Source organism: Electrophorus electricus, chromosome 23, assembly GCF_013358815.1.
Source record: "Electrophorus electricus isolate fEleEle1 chromosome 23, fEleEle1.pri, whole genome shotgun sequence".
In the NCBI taxonomy this organism is placed as follows: domain Eukaryota; kingdom Metazoa; phylum Chordata; class Actinopteri; order Gymnotiformes; family Gymnotidae; genus Electrophorus; species Electrophorus electricus.
Window position 1 is genome coordinate 8514653 of NC_049557.1, and position 15185 is coordinate 8529837.

Sequence of the window (15185 nt, forward strand, 5' to 3'; positions counted from 1 at the left end):
GCCAGAAGTGAAATATCCTGAGTCAGGGAGCTTTCTCCTCATAAGCACTTTGAGCTCCTGTCCTTTCAGCAGGGATCTTCACTTCCACAAGTTTTCCATTTCTAGACCCGGGAAACCACAGCACTAAACTGTTTAGTGCCTGATTTATACTCTTACAGTTCCATCCATGCATGCTTAACGTACTCTAATACCTTTATTTATTAACTGTGTTCCCTAAAGTTTGTATTTAGCACCCAAAGATCCGCCAGCACATTTAGAGCTGTGGTGTCATGGATTGCACCATAAAACTGCAAACGGAGTAGATGTTGGGAGACTCATTAAAAGGCAGTAAGCATCGTTAGTGGCCAGCTAAACTCTGGGCTGTTGTGTGCTTAGTATAGCGCCATTACACTCATCATTGGCCAATGAGGATTTTATTTTAGACCTGAGGAAAAGGAGCTGAAAGGGTCTGTTCGTCACAAGAGTTGGCTCCTTGGCGCTGAACGATGGCGTGCTATGGTGTCTCCAGGGAGAAGGGCAGAGCAATCCATACATCTGTACATCTTCATGATCATGCCGTGAACGAGAGCAGGGACAGGGAGCAAAGGAGAGGTATTCGGACAAGAACGGAATAAGAAAGCGGGACGATCTCTCTCGGAGGGAGAGATTTACACAGCCCGACAGGCGAAATTTCAGAGAGAATTTAAATTTACGATTAAATGTTAAACCTTTTATTCACTATATATGTGCTGACTGTTCAGGATCCCTTGCAATGCAAAACATATATACTAAGAACATTCGACAGCAAAACCTCTTTGAATTTTTAAGTTGGATTTTTTTTTTTTAATATATAAGAGGTTTATATTGCTTTGGCTATGTAAAGAGTATCCATTATCATTCTGATGGATTTGGTTTTGGTTCTTCTCTCATGGAGCTGCCTCAGACTTCAGTCAATATCCGTCACGAGTGTGTCGATACGGCCTCGTTCACAATGCCATCCTTTTAGTTTCTTTCCCTGTTGAAGGGAAGCTTTATATATATTAAATGTGCCTATTCCCAAAGCTCCGAGCCTGCGCTTTCCACTTCCCACTCCACTTCCTGTCAGATGTAATTATATAGAACTCTGGAAGGCTGTAATCTAAATTTGGTGGGACAGGTAGACCTAGAAATTGATGCTGGCTGTAGATCAAAAACCAGCAGGGTTTCTTATAAATATCAGAGTTTTTCGGCAACTAGAAACCAGCTCAAAGTCAGAGGGGTTTGCATGAGTTGTGGGGATTTGTTTTGTTTTCCAAGCTGAAAGGCGTGTCCTGCTGTCTCTCCTGAACTCAGAGGACGTGCACCTGCACTTCAGAAGATGCGAGGTGGAGTACCTGCAGTTCGCCTTCCGCTGGATGAACAACCTGCTGATGAGGGAGCTCCCGTTACGCTGCACCATCCGCCTGTGGGATACCTACCAGGTACCACATCCTGCAGCTCCGCCCCCTCACTCTAGCCCCGCCCCCAAATGGCCACTGCCTGTTCTGGCTGTCTGAACCTCACTCAGAACCCCAGGTTGCTGTGCTAGTGACTGTATCTGTAATTATTATCAACTGTCCGTAGGGATTAAGGTCTCTGCATGACCACTTACTCTCTGTCTCACCTTAATCTCTTCTTATGTGAATACATGTTTTTAAAAGCAGCGCTGCGGTGGAATGGTGGAACAGTATAAGAGGGAATGGACTTTTCTCCCAATCTCCAAAAATAACAGCTTTTTTCCCTGATTAGTAGTAGTTGTAGTAGGAGTAGTAATAATAATAACTTTATATAGCACTTTTTAGGTACTTTGCAAATACTTTATAAGGAAATTTAATACAGTCAAATAATCTTAATTAAAATCTTGGCCAGTATGGCTAGTATGTTACTGCTAGGAATAAACCTAATAATTCAATTCACTGGAGTACAATGGGGGTGGACATCACTGGTTGGTGCAGTTAACAAATTACCTAGATTCTAACTAGACTTAATTAACTAACTAATTAATGAATTAACTAGATTCTAGTGCCAAGGTATCAGCCTCCAGTGTTTGACCCAGCTCTGGTCAAGCTGCCTCTGAAATGAGTCTGTAAGCTGATCTTTGGCTGACTCCAGCTATAAGTTCTGTGTTCAGAGCTGATCAAGTTTGTACTTTGCGTTGTAATTGGCCCTCAGTTTCATTTCAGTTACCTCATTTCTCACTGAAAAAGGACTCCAAGAAACTGGACCTCGCACAAAGAGCTCCACTTAGATGTTTGATAAATGAGTTGTTTGTTGTTGTTTTTTTTTTTACCCAACTATAATGGTGCAAAAGAGAAACCTTTTTATAGGTGGTTAAAAGCAAAAAGTAAAAAAAAAACAAAAAACAAAAGCCATGTCCTGGAGAGAAGGTTCTCTGTTCGTTTGGATTCTGCTTTTTCTTGTGGTGTGTCAGAACCACACTTTTGATAGATGCCCCTTTCTTGTTGGTCTATTTTTACATCTCGCTGTTATTTTCTCTTTTCTTCCTCTCTTTAAAAGTTTTTCTCGCATGGCTTCCACCTCCTGACATGGCTGATATTGGATGAGGATGTGTATAAACGAAGGACAGAAATCAAGGCCTAAGCAAAAACTGTTGGTTATCCAGCAGTGAGTGCAGTGGATGTCCAGTAGTGGGCTTGTTCAGAACGCATGGGCAGCGTGTCGATCTGTTGTCGGAGTCACAGATTCGTGCTCGTTAGTCAAAACCAACTTTATTCCTGCTCACCACAGATGTGTTGAGTGGTGAACCAAATATTGTTTTTCATTTGACATGAGCAAGGTGACCAGACAGCAAATACAAGCCTCGATACAGGCTTTGAACTGTACCCAACACTATTAATAAGCTGTACAGTTTCTGTGCCGTAGATGAAATGATCACTGGATGGTAGACAGCGGGCTGAGTGAATTGCTGTTCTGCAGTATTATACAATGAACGTTGGCTGTATCCTAGCAGACTAGACATTGTCAAAGTAGCAGACATTTGTGTACAGACTAAAGTGAGCACGGTGTTCATTTCAGGTGTGTGGTGCCTGGTAGTGTAAATGTGTGCGTGAGCAGAGCTGAGCCAGGCGTTCACTGTGAAGCGTCTATTCCCAGACCTGTTCAGCAGTCCGGCTGGCTGTGCGAAGAAACGGGTCTTCATTCTAAAGGCCATGGCCCTGACGCGCTGCAGCCTGTGTCTAGAGAGCAGCGTTGTTAACAGGCCGTGTGGGAGTGAGGGAGAGCACCCCTGATGCTCTCCATATACACCACGTGGATGTCAGAGATGGCTGGTGAACCCGACCCAGTGAGGTGTCTTCACCTGCCAACCATGCCGTGGGGCAGGACACCCCCAGTGGACGTGGCAGTTGGGTCGCTGCATGTGCTGTGATGCTGTACTGAGCTCCTATACCTCTTGTAGGCTGTTTCAGGAACCACCTGCTGTGACCACAGTACAGAAGCTGCCTGATAGGCATGCCATAGTACTGAATCATATATATAAATACACACACACACACGGGGATGTAGCTCCAAGAGCAGGAAATTTGAATTTCCCATTGAATTTCTCAGGCACTGCTTAAGCAGAAGCCATCAGAAAGCTCTGAAAGTAGTCAGTGAGGGCCTACCTACCTTTCACACAACCTGTTGAGAAAGTGCTCAAGGTCATGGGTTCAGTTCCCAGAGAGAACACACACTGTCATATTGATAAATATACACAAGTGGCTCTGAATAAGAGTGAAGTAATGTACACCTATAATCAAGTGCTAGTGAGCTATAAACAATACAGAAACCTGCACTGGTTCATATAAAACCTTATGTAGTATATGACAGACCCTCGGGAGGATGAGGGGTGTACTGATGGGTGCAGCTATAAATTGTAGCACACCCTTTTGTTTCTCCGTTTTTTCGGTACGTCAGATTTTTGTTACACCCTTAGCTACTCTGCTTTGAATGAGTCAGGGTGATAACAGTGGTGCCAAAACGTGCAGGGTACAAAACTGTGGCTGTGTGTGAAAGGCCCCGCTGTAGAGCAACGGCAGCCATGATGCCGATTATCGTGTTCGCTGTGCTCCATCTTCTACCGGGAGTCCGATCGAAGGGCTGTTGGTTAAGAGGAACCCACAACACTCGCCTTCAGTCCAAATTCTTTTCATTATAATGTTATGGCCATTTTTGTATTTTTTATTTTCTCCTTCCCTCTGTGTTTGGATGTTTGATGCACAATCTCTCTCTCTCTCTCTCTCTCTCTCTCTCTCTCTCTCTCTCTCTCTCTCTCTCTCTCTCTCTCTCTCTCTCTCTCTCTCTCTCTCTCTCTCTCTCTCTCTCTCTCTCTCTCTCTCTCTCTCTCTCTCTCTCTTCATTTGTCTGTTTCTGCTATCGTTCCTTGCCTACTTCTCCCCAGCAGTTCTGCCCCCTTTCCAGTTTCTCATTTTTGAAGAAAGAATACAGGGAGGGTTGTTTTAACATATCTTTATATTTGTGGGTACTGTAAAGCCATAGAGAAATGCCATGTGAACACCCAGATAATTTCATGGATAATTGGATTATCCTCAAGTCTTTGACATAAAGGGAGGATGCAGTTCGGATTCTTGGGAAAACATTCTCTCCACGTTAAAGATTTTAGTTGTTGCTGTTCTGAACTGCAGTGGCTGTTCGGAAGAGTGGAGCTCTGATATGGAGCAGTTGGGCACAGGCTGAGACATCCACCTCCACTACCTCTTATCCCCCTCTCTCTCTACCTCCCTCCCTCCCTCTCTCTCTCTACCTCCCTCTCTCTCTCTCTCTCTCTCTCTCAAAATTGCACATTGGGCCTGGAATACTAAAGGCTGCCCCCACAAGATCAATTAGCGCCTCACGCGACACTCGGATGAGGGGAAGCAAGGGAGAGCGAAGACAAATAGGAACGCCGTGCTGCTGTCTGTCAGGGATGATGTAGCACCTCCATCTTGCTTGGGCTCCGTTCGAGATCGAGGGTTCTGGAATGACTCTGCCTGGGCCCCTCCTCACATACCTTTCTGCCTCTTAACAAAAGTGGGATGCTTGGCTGATGCCTTCTCTCTCTCTCTCTCTGTGTGTGTGTGTGTGTGTGTGTGTGTGTGTGTGTCTGTCTCTCTCTCTCTGTGTCTCTCTCTGCCCCAGCTCAGTTGCTTTACCTTACCTCTCTGTCTCTCTGAGCTGCTGCTGGTACATTGCTTTTTTCATCTGAGATTCAAAACATGCTCCTCTTGTTTCATGCACTACCTTCTTGCTTGCTTTCTCTCCCTGCTTCACCTCTCACACTCTCACTCTTTGTTTCTCTGTTTCTTACACTCACTGCTCAGGGAGAAGAAAAAAGAATGCAAAGAGCAAAACAAGAACAAACCTATTTATAGCCAGGCACCTCCCCTTAAGTGGCTGAGGGTACTGCACAGTATCCAACAAGTAGAGAGAGAAGTGCATGCGTGCGCGTCTTGAGAGACAGAACACACTACACTACAATATCTTTATTACTAGTGGTTGTGACAGCCATAATTGACATGATTCGTTCTCTTGATGTATATAAATGAGATTAATGCTAAATAAATTGCTGTAATAAGCTGGAGATATGGACATCACACTTGTGAGCTTTCAGGCAGTAGTACCTAATGCATACACTCACAGGCTGACTGCATATGCATGTAAGATGACTGTGATCTCAGAGAAGTGACCTTTTTGTAAGTTCTCTCAAAGAGACTGAAGTGTGTGTGTGTGTGTGTGTGTGTGTGTGTGTGTGTGTGTGTGTGATGCTACAGGCTGAGTCGGAGGGCTTCTCCCATTTCCACCTGTATGTCTGCGCAGCCTTCCTCATCAAGTGGCGCAAAGAGATTCTCTCTATGCTGGACTTTCAGGTACTCGCGTGGATGTGAGTGTGTGTGTGTGTCTGATGCATTTTGTGCATCAGAAACGTGTGGCTGTTTTGTGGGCACCTCCTGTGTGTGTTAAACACATCATACACTTATGGGCTGAACTCACAGTACCATCACCCAGCTGGTGCTAATTGCAGTAATTGATTCTCTATAGTAATTGCTGCACTGGAACAGGGCTGCTGTAACTGCATTTCACACCCCAGCGGCTTGGTGCACCTCAGAGATCTCTGAACCACAGAGCTCTTCTGTTCTTCTCTTTCTGCTCCTTCTGTGCCTTTTTCTCTCTGCCCCTTTTCGGTCAGGGAATCTCTCCTTTTGCACTCTATCTAATCCCTTCATCCTCCCTTCAGAGCAGAGTTTAATGGTTTTTGGAAACACACACACACACACACACACACACACACACACACACACACTGTCTCAACTCAAGACACATACTAACCATGTGTCAAGGGATCTTTACATTGCCTTCTTACTTCAGGGTTTAAAGAAACATTAAACATTTATTGAAAACAAATAATTTCATCAGATTTTAATACTGATTTCTGGGCTGAAATGTGCACCTTGCTAGCACATGGACTTGCGTACCACAGCGATGAAGCAGCCAGGCCCTGCGTCTTGAAAACATGCCCAGTCTCTTCTCTTCCAGGGCCTGCTAATGCTCCTGCAGAACCTACCCACGATACACTGGGGCAATGAGGAAGTGGGGCTACTCCTGGCCGAAGCCTACAGACTCAAATACATGTTCGCAGACGCTCCGAGCCACTATAAAAGATAAGGACGTCCAGAGCAGAGTTCTTCCAGCCCAGCTGGACTCCTCTGCTCACCGATGAACTCACCGATGAGGCGCCAAACCCAGTGTCTCTTCCTCCCTCTCTCTCTCTCTCCCTCCCTCCCTCCCTCCACCCTATCTCTCTCTACCTCACCCTCTCCACCTCCACCCCTTCATCCCTCTCTCTTTCCTCCCTCCCTCCCCCTCTCAGTTTCTAGGCATTCTTTTAATATCCTCTTACTTTCCTCTGGCTGGGGGGCAACTTCAGCTGCTTCTCATCCACTGGGCTGAAAAGGCGAAGGCGAGATCCTGAACAAAGTTCCTGCACTGCACCGCTGAAAGGCACTTCCATTCACCTGCACATCACTTCAGCGGATAATGGCCAAGTCATCCACCTCTGAAGAATCCTTTCAGAGTGAAAGTGTCAGAGTGAGAGAGAGAAGGAGAAGGAAACCGATTCCACACTTGGCCGCTTTATGCAAAAATACTTGTTGTGTTTTTTAAGATTATTATTTTTTTTAATTTCTTGCACCGTGTCTCCCTCCACACCTGGATTCTCTGAGGTGGAGCGTTTGACGTTCTTCAGCAGTGTCTGTAGTTGGGCTCCCTTCGCCATCTCCCAGAATGCCCGTCAGGGGAGATGCAATGCTATGTGTCTATTGGCCTGTTTCTGCGGGATCCACCAGGCTCGCTTTGGCCTTCAGACTCTGCTGACTCTACAAGAATTTTATCAATCAAGGATGATTTTGAAGAATTCTCCATTCTGAAACCCCCACGTTTTGCATAAAAAACCTTGAATCTGGTGGGTTACTTTTGCGAATCAAGAACTCTGGTACTGTAACAGTGTAAACTGCTAAAGGCAGACTATGGTTAAATATTAATAATACCTTTGTAGCGAATGAATCAGTCCACTATGAGGTCGCATTATGCAACTGAAGGGACTGTAATCACACCAGCTAGTGTGAGAAATACACTGAGTCAGTTAATCTAATTTAACTGTGTGGATGTAGAAAATATTAGCGCAGCACAAAGTCTGCTTCCGGTTTATGTCCTAAAAACTGGCTGTAGATGTTGTCTTTTCACTGACCTAGGACCATCCCCTTTGATGGTCAAGCCTAACCATAATAATTATAAGGGAATATCTAAAACTGATTTCAGATCAGCATAAAATATGAAATTGTTAGATTTGCACTAGCTTCCCTGAGCACACAAAGAAAAAAAGGAATCTCACATGTAACGAGATGCATATAATTACTTTTTTTAACCATTGACCAAAGTTGAATCATGTAGTACGTTTATAAACATGGGCATATAATAGGTGGTAATTAATCCTATAATTAAATACTGTTATCCTTAGCATACATAGGTATGCTGTGAATGAATTGCATATCTTAACATACTACTGCGTGTTCTCCTTTTGTTTTTCGAAAATAATTTGAAGTTATATTCATTTCTTATTGAATATTATGTTTTTCTGAGAGGGCTCTCTTTATGTCAAGTGACCAAGTAATTGGTTTTCCAATCCCATTGATAGTTTTAATAATTAATGAATAAGTGTCTTTCTACTTTTAATTATTGAAGTAAATGGAGTGTATATGAATAGAGAGAACTGTCAGGGTTGGTTAAAAGTAATGGTGTTATATTGGCCTTGCTCCAGGGCAGGGAGGGAGGGCGTTTTGTGGGTGTGGCAAGTGCTAAGAAAACACTGGCAAGTGCTAAGTCTGTTACAATGCTTTTACTATAATGCACTTGCAGTGTTTTTGAAACTGGAATGTGGTCCTTGGTTTTAATTGACTTTCGTCCGCCATTTGTTCGGTGATGGGTTATTCGTGGCTCTTGTACAGGATCAACGTTCCTCGGAATGAAGGAGAAGTAATGGAAACAGTGTGCGGAAACACGAACAGCAGTAATTATAACGCAACTGCTGGGGACGGAGCTTGTCCGAGTTCCTCCTTCAGACGTCTGCTGCGTGCTAATGGCTATTTGACACGTCAGAATGTATTATTATACAAACATAATGGGTATGAAAGGCCTGGACAGTACCTGTGGTCATCAGCAGGGATTATTCCATGTATGTACAAACCAGAAGGGGGCTTGCTCTTTAAGACTCATAGAGGAACAATAGAGCACCCGAGTGCTGTAGAGAATAGGGCAATTTGTACAGATAATGGGTCCTTGTCAGAGCTTTTCCAGTCAAATGAGCCATTTCAGGCATGGGTTATATCGGCTCTAAATGCAGGAAACACTGTTTTAACCTGGGAAAAGAACGCTAGATTGACTGAGTGATTTGTCTTTCTGTTCCAGTTGTTTCTCTGTGGTCTTGTCTCAGGAATTGCCAGGTATGCATCCATATGGTGTCATCTGACTGTAATCATGGGTGTTAAACTTTCATGTTAAACTACAGCAGAATAAAGGTATTGATAATGTTTAAAACCCGGCAATCGCTGGTATTCCGGTAACAAGACAGAATCTCTGTTGCTTCATGCCAGGTACCTGAGGGTCACAGAATTGCAGTGGCTTTTATTCCCTGCTTGCAACTCATGTAATTCATTTTTACAATAACCCAGGAAGTAAAATAAGGTGTGATCTTGGAGGGAAATGAGCAGCAAGCCTACTGGACTAGACTTGGTGACCCCTCCAGCACCCCCTGATTTTGACCATGCCTTAAAAAAGGTTACATGATCAGTGGTTTTATTTATTTATTTATTTATTTATCTTTCTTAAATTCATACGCCACGATTAATCTTAACTCTTGTTCCAGTGTGCAGATTTACTTTTTTCGTGGACTACTACCATTTTAAAATGAGCTCCCACTACTGTGAGGTGGTACTATATCTGGGCTATTCTGATGCATGAAGACCTTTTGCGTTTCTCCAAAGGTCTTCGAAATGCTCCTGTAGTTCATGGTCGATTGAAGCAGAAAGAATGGGGCCTCTCTGCTGGCCGGACCTGGCATTTTGTCTTTCATTTTGTTTTTCTAAAGGAAAATGGGGACTGGTGGGGGGGTTACTGGAGGCCTACGGGGGCAGGCACTGGTTCCACTTATAGCCATGTGGACGTCCTGAGGTGTTTGTCTCCTTGTGGCTTGTCCTGGGTTTTGTGAACCTTTTTCCTCCCTTTTTTGTGATCCTTCCACTTTACTCATTTGTTTGTTCTCTTTATCAGGGATATTCTTTAAAAAAAACACTGGTGGTGTTTTTTGTTCATCAGCATTTCGACACAGACGTTGTGGATCAAATAGCCTTAGGTTGGCGAACTGACATGGTGCTTAATTCTGCCTTCTCCATCTTTAGTTGCTCTTGGTTTCATCAGACACATGATTTGGGTTTTTGTTTTTGTTCTATTAATGATCGTTTTGCCATTGTAGTGTGTGTGAACAGTACTGTAGATTGTGTAGCTTGTAGCGTTTTGATTACGTTCGCAGTTTTTCACGCTGGGACTGAAATTTTGTAGCACATCCCTTTAACAGGGTCTCGTACATAAAGCACCTCTGTGCAAGAATGCTGGTCTGCAATTAATAGTCACTTTCCACAGCTGTGATGAACAGCGATATGGACAAGTCAAAGACTGGTCATAGAGCAGCAGTTTCGAGAGGCCTTTTACAGTGTACAGGGGCTTGGCTGCTTTTTTGCTTTGGGTTTATTTTTAATTGGCTTCATCTTTTTGGTTTATGGAATATGCCAAAATTCCTCAAGTCATTACTCTCTCCCTGCAAACTCAATGCTTCAGTAGTCATTGCTGTTTTAGCCTTCAAATATTACTTGTGCTGTATATTTACTTTTTTTTTGTTAATATTAAACTATTGGTACTATGTTGTTTGTTGTGTGCAATTATATGTTTAAACGGATGGGTACAAGCTTGGTGCAATCAGGGTGTGTGTGTGTGTGTGTGTGTGTGTGTGTGTGTGTGTGTGTGTGTGTGTGTGTGTGTGTGTGTGTGTGTTTGGCAGGTTGTGTTTGCATAGGAACTCAAGGATTGGCTGACAATCGGCCATGCTGTGGAAACCATACTGGGATTAGTGCTCGTTAAGCAATTAGGGTAGAAGTAACGACCCCATGTCTTGCTTTCTGCCCCTGTCCCGCCAGCTGACCATATCTGCACCTGCACTCTAATGTTTACAATTTAATTTGAGCATCTTCAGATGTTTGTTGGTAATTTGGGCCGCTACTGTGTTGTAGAACTGCTTGGTGACATAGGGACTAATAATAAGCTCATCATTGTGAAACAGGATTATTTTTACTTGCTTTGTTAGAGATGAGGACACTCACAGCCATGCAGAGGACCTAAGGACACAGGCTGATGATGTCAACATCATTCAGATGTGAGGTGACAGGAAGCCTATAAAGAATCTGGTACAACCTAGAGAAAGCGCAGATGGGAAGTGTGTGTGTGTGTGTGTGTGTGTGTGTGTGTGTGTGTGCGCGTGTCAGAGGGGAGGTGTGGGGGTGGGGGTGGGGGGGTTGACTGACAGGGGAAAAATGTTTGGAGGTTCTGTGCATTTCTGTCCTCGTCACTGGTGACAGGGGAGTGTATTTTAAACAGGCTATTTTGAATTATGAAAAATGTTTCGCTCCTCTGAATATCAACCACTGGTTTGTGCTTTGGGGGATCTATTCTGAAAGACCCACCTAGGTACCATCAACCAAGAAAATGCATTTACTGAAGATTTAAGTTTAGAGGAGACTGAAAAATAATCCCACTGTCCCAGTGCTTTTATAAATTAATGCATCTATTCTCTCGCACGCTCTCTCTCTCTCTCTCGCTCTCACTCTCTTTTTATTTAGTGTCTCTTCCTTGTCTCATTCTCCCCACCTCATCTTATTTATATTTTTTTATATATATATATATATATATATATATATATATATATATATATATATATATATATATATATATATATATATATATATATATATATAAAATCACACACGCACATGCCCCAAGTCTTCTGCACAGGTGGCCTTTTGTGATTTGTCTAAATATTATTGCTCCAGGTTTCTCCGGTCCACGGCTGTGTGAAGAGCAGGTTTGTCATCAGTCTTCAGCTGGCCAGACAGGAGAACAGCAGCAGCCTCCACATCCCACATCTGTCATAAAGACTGCAGAGGCTCATCCAGCTGAAATATTGATCAATGCCACCAGTGGAAATTGCTTAAAAGCTGCTTCCTAAAGCCCAGTTGTGCAAGAGAGCTGATTTAGAGTGACTGTGGAACAGGAAAGGGCAGATGGGCTTTTCAGAGTGAACAGTGCTAGCAGTAGGCTGCATGTTCAGAGTTTTTTTTCCTTTAATTCTTCTTGCAGAGTTTTTTTTTTCCCTTTAATTCTTCAACTTCACAGGCATGAGCAAAGCAGAGGTGGGGAAATATTAACATCTATCCGTTTTCACTGTACCATTCAACTAGCTGAGTCAGACTTAGAAATGCGTTCATTATCCTTTTGTGTGTGTGTGTTTTTTTAAAGATTGCTGTATAGCCTCTCGCCTTGTCTCTAACGTATACCTTCCTGTTTTTTTATGTAAAACTTGTTCTGTAACAATGCCACCGTCTCCCAACGTTTAGATATTAGTGGCGGGTTGGTGTTTGAAATGGAAGAAAAAATAAAACCCGAGATAAACAGTAGCAAACGGTGCTAAATATTAAAACATCAGGCATCTTTGAACACTCAATGACCTTGTCCTGATTCTCGGCTTAAGGATCGAAGTCCTCCTTGAGGCATCCACGTTTAAGCCATGGTCGGAGGAGGCGTGAAAGGGCTGTAAGCGTCTTGGCTTCGCAGAGTTCACCTGTATACGCCCGGGCTGCTGAGTTAAACGGGTGCTTCTATTTTCGCGCAGTTGCTATAACGACACGAACACGTTGGACAATTTTTAACTGAGGAAGATTTTCCGAGGTGCAAAGTGATGCCTGTGCATCTGCCCAGATTTTCTGCTCAACCCTAACATTAGACGAAAAACGGACTCGTTCTTCACACGCATTAAAGCCAAAACGCCAGACAGCGAATTGTTTGCCACGAAGCTGTGGACGGGCTGGAGCAGATTAAAGCACCATACACATTTCCGCAGCCAGAGGGAAAAACATTACAGGAAACCGCCGCTGTATAGAAATGTGCTTCCTAGCGATGTCCTGTTCCTTAATCATGTACGTTACATCTTGTTGATAAAATATATGTGCTTCCGTCTAAATAATGTTAAAACCGTTACCCATAAAATGTGTTCTTGTCGGTTTCTGTCATGCCAGCATGATAACACGAGTGTAATTTCAATGCCGTGTAGTGCTGATCTTACAAGTCAAGCTTTCCATTATCATAAACTGTCATAAGGCAAATCTATCAAATCTCCACTGACTGGCTTATATACGTTAATGTCACTATGGAAAGTTCAAAAGCATCTTGATAAAGAAAAATATTTTTAAAATCCCTCCTTTTTTACCCTTTCCGCAGACATTTTTAGAGGTTTATGTGAGGAACGCCACGGTATTGCAGTATAACGGGTAATTGCCTTCACGGAACTGTGGTCTGACCATATGGGGACTATATGTTCTATGTCAAGAACAGTGCATTATACGTATATTTCTGGGTTTGGATCTTTGCTGCTTGAAGTAGATTTAATATGTGCCCAACAAAAAGAATATTTATCTACCTATTGTGGAGAATTGCTTCACACACCTAACATAATTGCCCATAAAAGGTTTTAAACCAAGTAACCTGGCTGCTTTCAAATTTTCAGACCACTAATCCTCTTTGTTTTACTTTCTGTTAACTTATTAGTTGAAGTTTGGTAAAACTATGAATTGTTTAATCTTTTTAACAATGTAGCTAGGCTCTAATTATACACTAATTATACATGATTCAAGAGCTTTAACACTGGTCAGATGAAGTCAGCTGTGAGAGCCCAATGGCTTTGTATGTTTTCAGACTCTAGAAAATGCAAACTACAAATTCAGATTTGTGCTTTTACCTCTGCTATCTCTGGATGAGCAACAATGTCTGTGTCACATCCTGCAATGTACACACTCTTTTCACTGGGTAGGTCATTAGTCTGTTAGTAGTATCACAGCATTCCCCATATAGTTAAGTGTTTACTTAGAAACCAATTTACAATCAACCAATTAATGAGCAGCATTAAAACTCAGCACATTGATTGAACAAGATGTGACATGCCAGTGATGGAATCCCACTAGGCAAACGCAGCTGTTTCAGCATCGATTACGGTGGCAAATTTGTTTAATTAGATTATCAGATAATTGTTGAGCAATTCACTACCTGAACTTGCCTGAAAATTAATAACAACATCATGGCTTTTCACAGTTTCGCTGGAGATTTTTATTGTTGCTATTATGTCTCACACTAACTAATAGGATACATATAATATGCACACTTTGGCTAAGTACCAATCACACCCTCACCAAACAAGTTTGTAATGATAATATTAGAAAAGGAAGTTATCTTTTCTGCCATTATAATCACAGAGTGCATCCCAAAAGCTCCCTTATTCCCTCTAATTTCCATCTAGTTCAAAGTTCACACACAAAAAAGAAAGAACTGGAAAATATTTATTGTGGAGAGCAGAGAAGGAGATCAAATTAGCCTTTTGGGATGCACAGACTGATTCCAACAAATGGAGTTACGCAATAAGTGGCAGAATGACTTGTCTGAAACTCCTTTTTCTCCACTTCCTACTCATACCCTGAATCTTCCGTTTCTTACAGGTAACACATTTACAGGAAATCCCTTCCTCATTTCCTCCAACACCACTGTAGTCATTCACACCAACACTATTGGACACTCCAAACCCCTTGCTCTCATAAATCATCTCACCTTATACTCCTTCAAACATCGGTTCACTGTTAAAGCCATATACTGTCCTGGTCACTTCAGGACCATCGCTGACTGACTCTCTCAACTCCATTTCTAGCAATGCAGAGCGACATATGTTCACTTGAGCTCCTCTCTTTTTACTGTTTTGCTAAACTCCAGTCTCATTCAATAAGTCCAGAACACCCTAGTGAATGAATTCTCCATGTACTGGACATGGAGGTTACTTTAATATCTCTGTACATATCACTGTGAAAGACTCCTCATAACGACATATCACCCTGCTGCCATCATTATAACAGACATCTCAGTCTGCTGCCTCCACTTTAATGACATCTCACCCTGCTGCCACCACTACAACAGACATCTCACTCTGCTGCCACTATGACGACAGACATCTCACTCTGCTGCCACCATTACAACAGACATCTCACCCTGCTGCCATTACAACAGACATCTCACCCTGCTGCCACCATTACGACAGACATCTCACCCTGCTGCCACCATTACGACAGACATCTCACTCTGCTGCCACCATTACGACAGACATCTCACCCTGCTGCCACCATTACGACAGACATCTCACCCTGCTGCCACCATTACGACAGACATCTCACCCTGCTGCCACCATTACGACAGACATCTCACTCTGCTGCCACCATTACGACAGACATCTCACCCTGCTGCCACCATTACGACAGACATCTCACTCTGCTGCCACC

At 43.0% G+C, this 15185-nt stretch overlaps 1 protein-coding gene across 4 annotated transcripts in view; it reads left to right on the top strand.

The window, feature by feature from the left end:
- Nucleotides 1-10462, top strand: part of tbc1d22b (TBC1 domain family, member 22B) — a 35352-nt gene extending 24890 nt beyond the window's left edge. For all 4 annotated transcript variants that reach the window (XM_035522000.1, XM_035522001.1, XM_035522002.1 and 1 more), the window contains 3 exons: nucleotides 1312-1439; nucleotides 5766-5861; nucleotides 6529-10462. In XM_035522000.1, coding sequence (XP_035377893.1) covers nucleotides 1312-1439; nucleotides 5766-5861; nucleotides 6529-6657 — 353 coding nt within the window. In that variant the 3' untranslated portion in view covers nucleotides 6658-10462. The remainder of the gene's footprint in view (nucleotides 1-1311; nucleotides 1440-5765; nucleotides 5862-6528) is intronic.
- Nucleotides 10463-15185: the final 4723 nt, after the last annotated feature.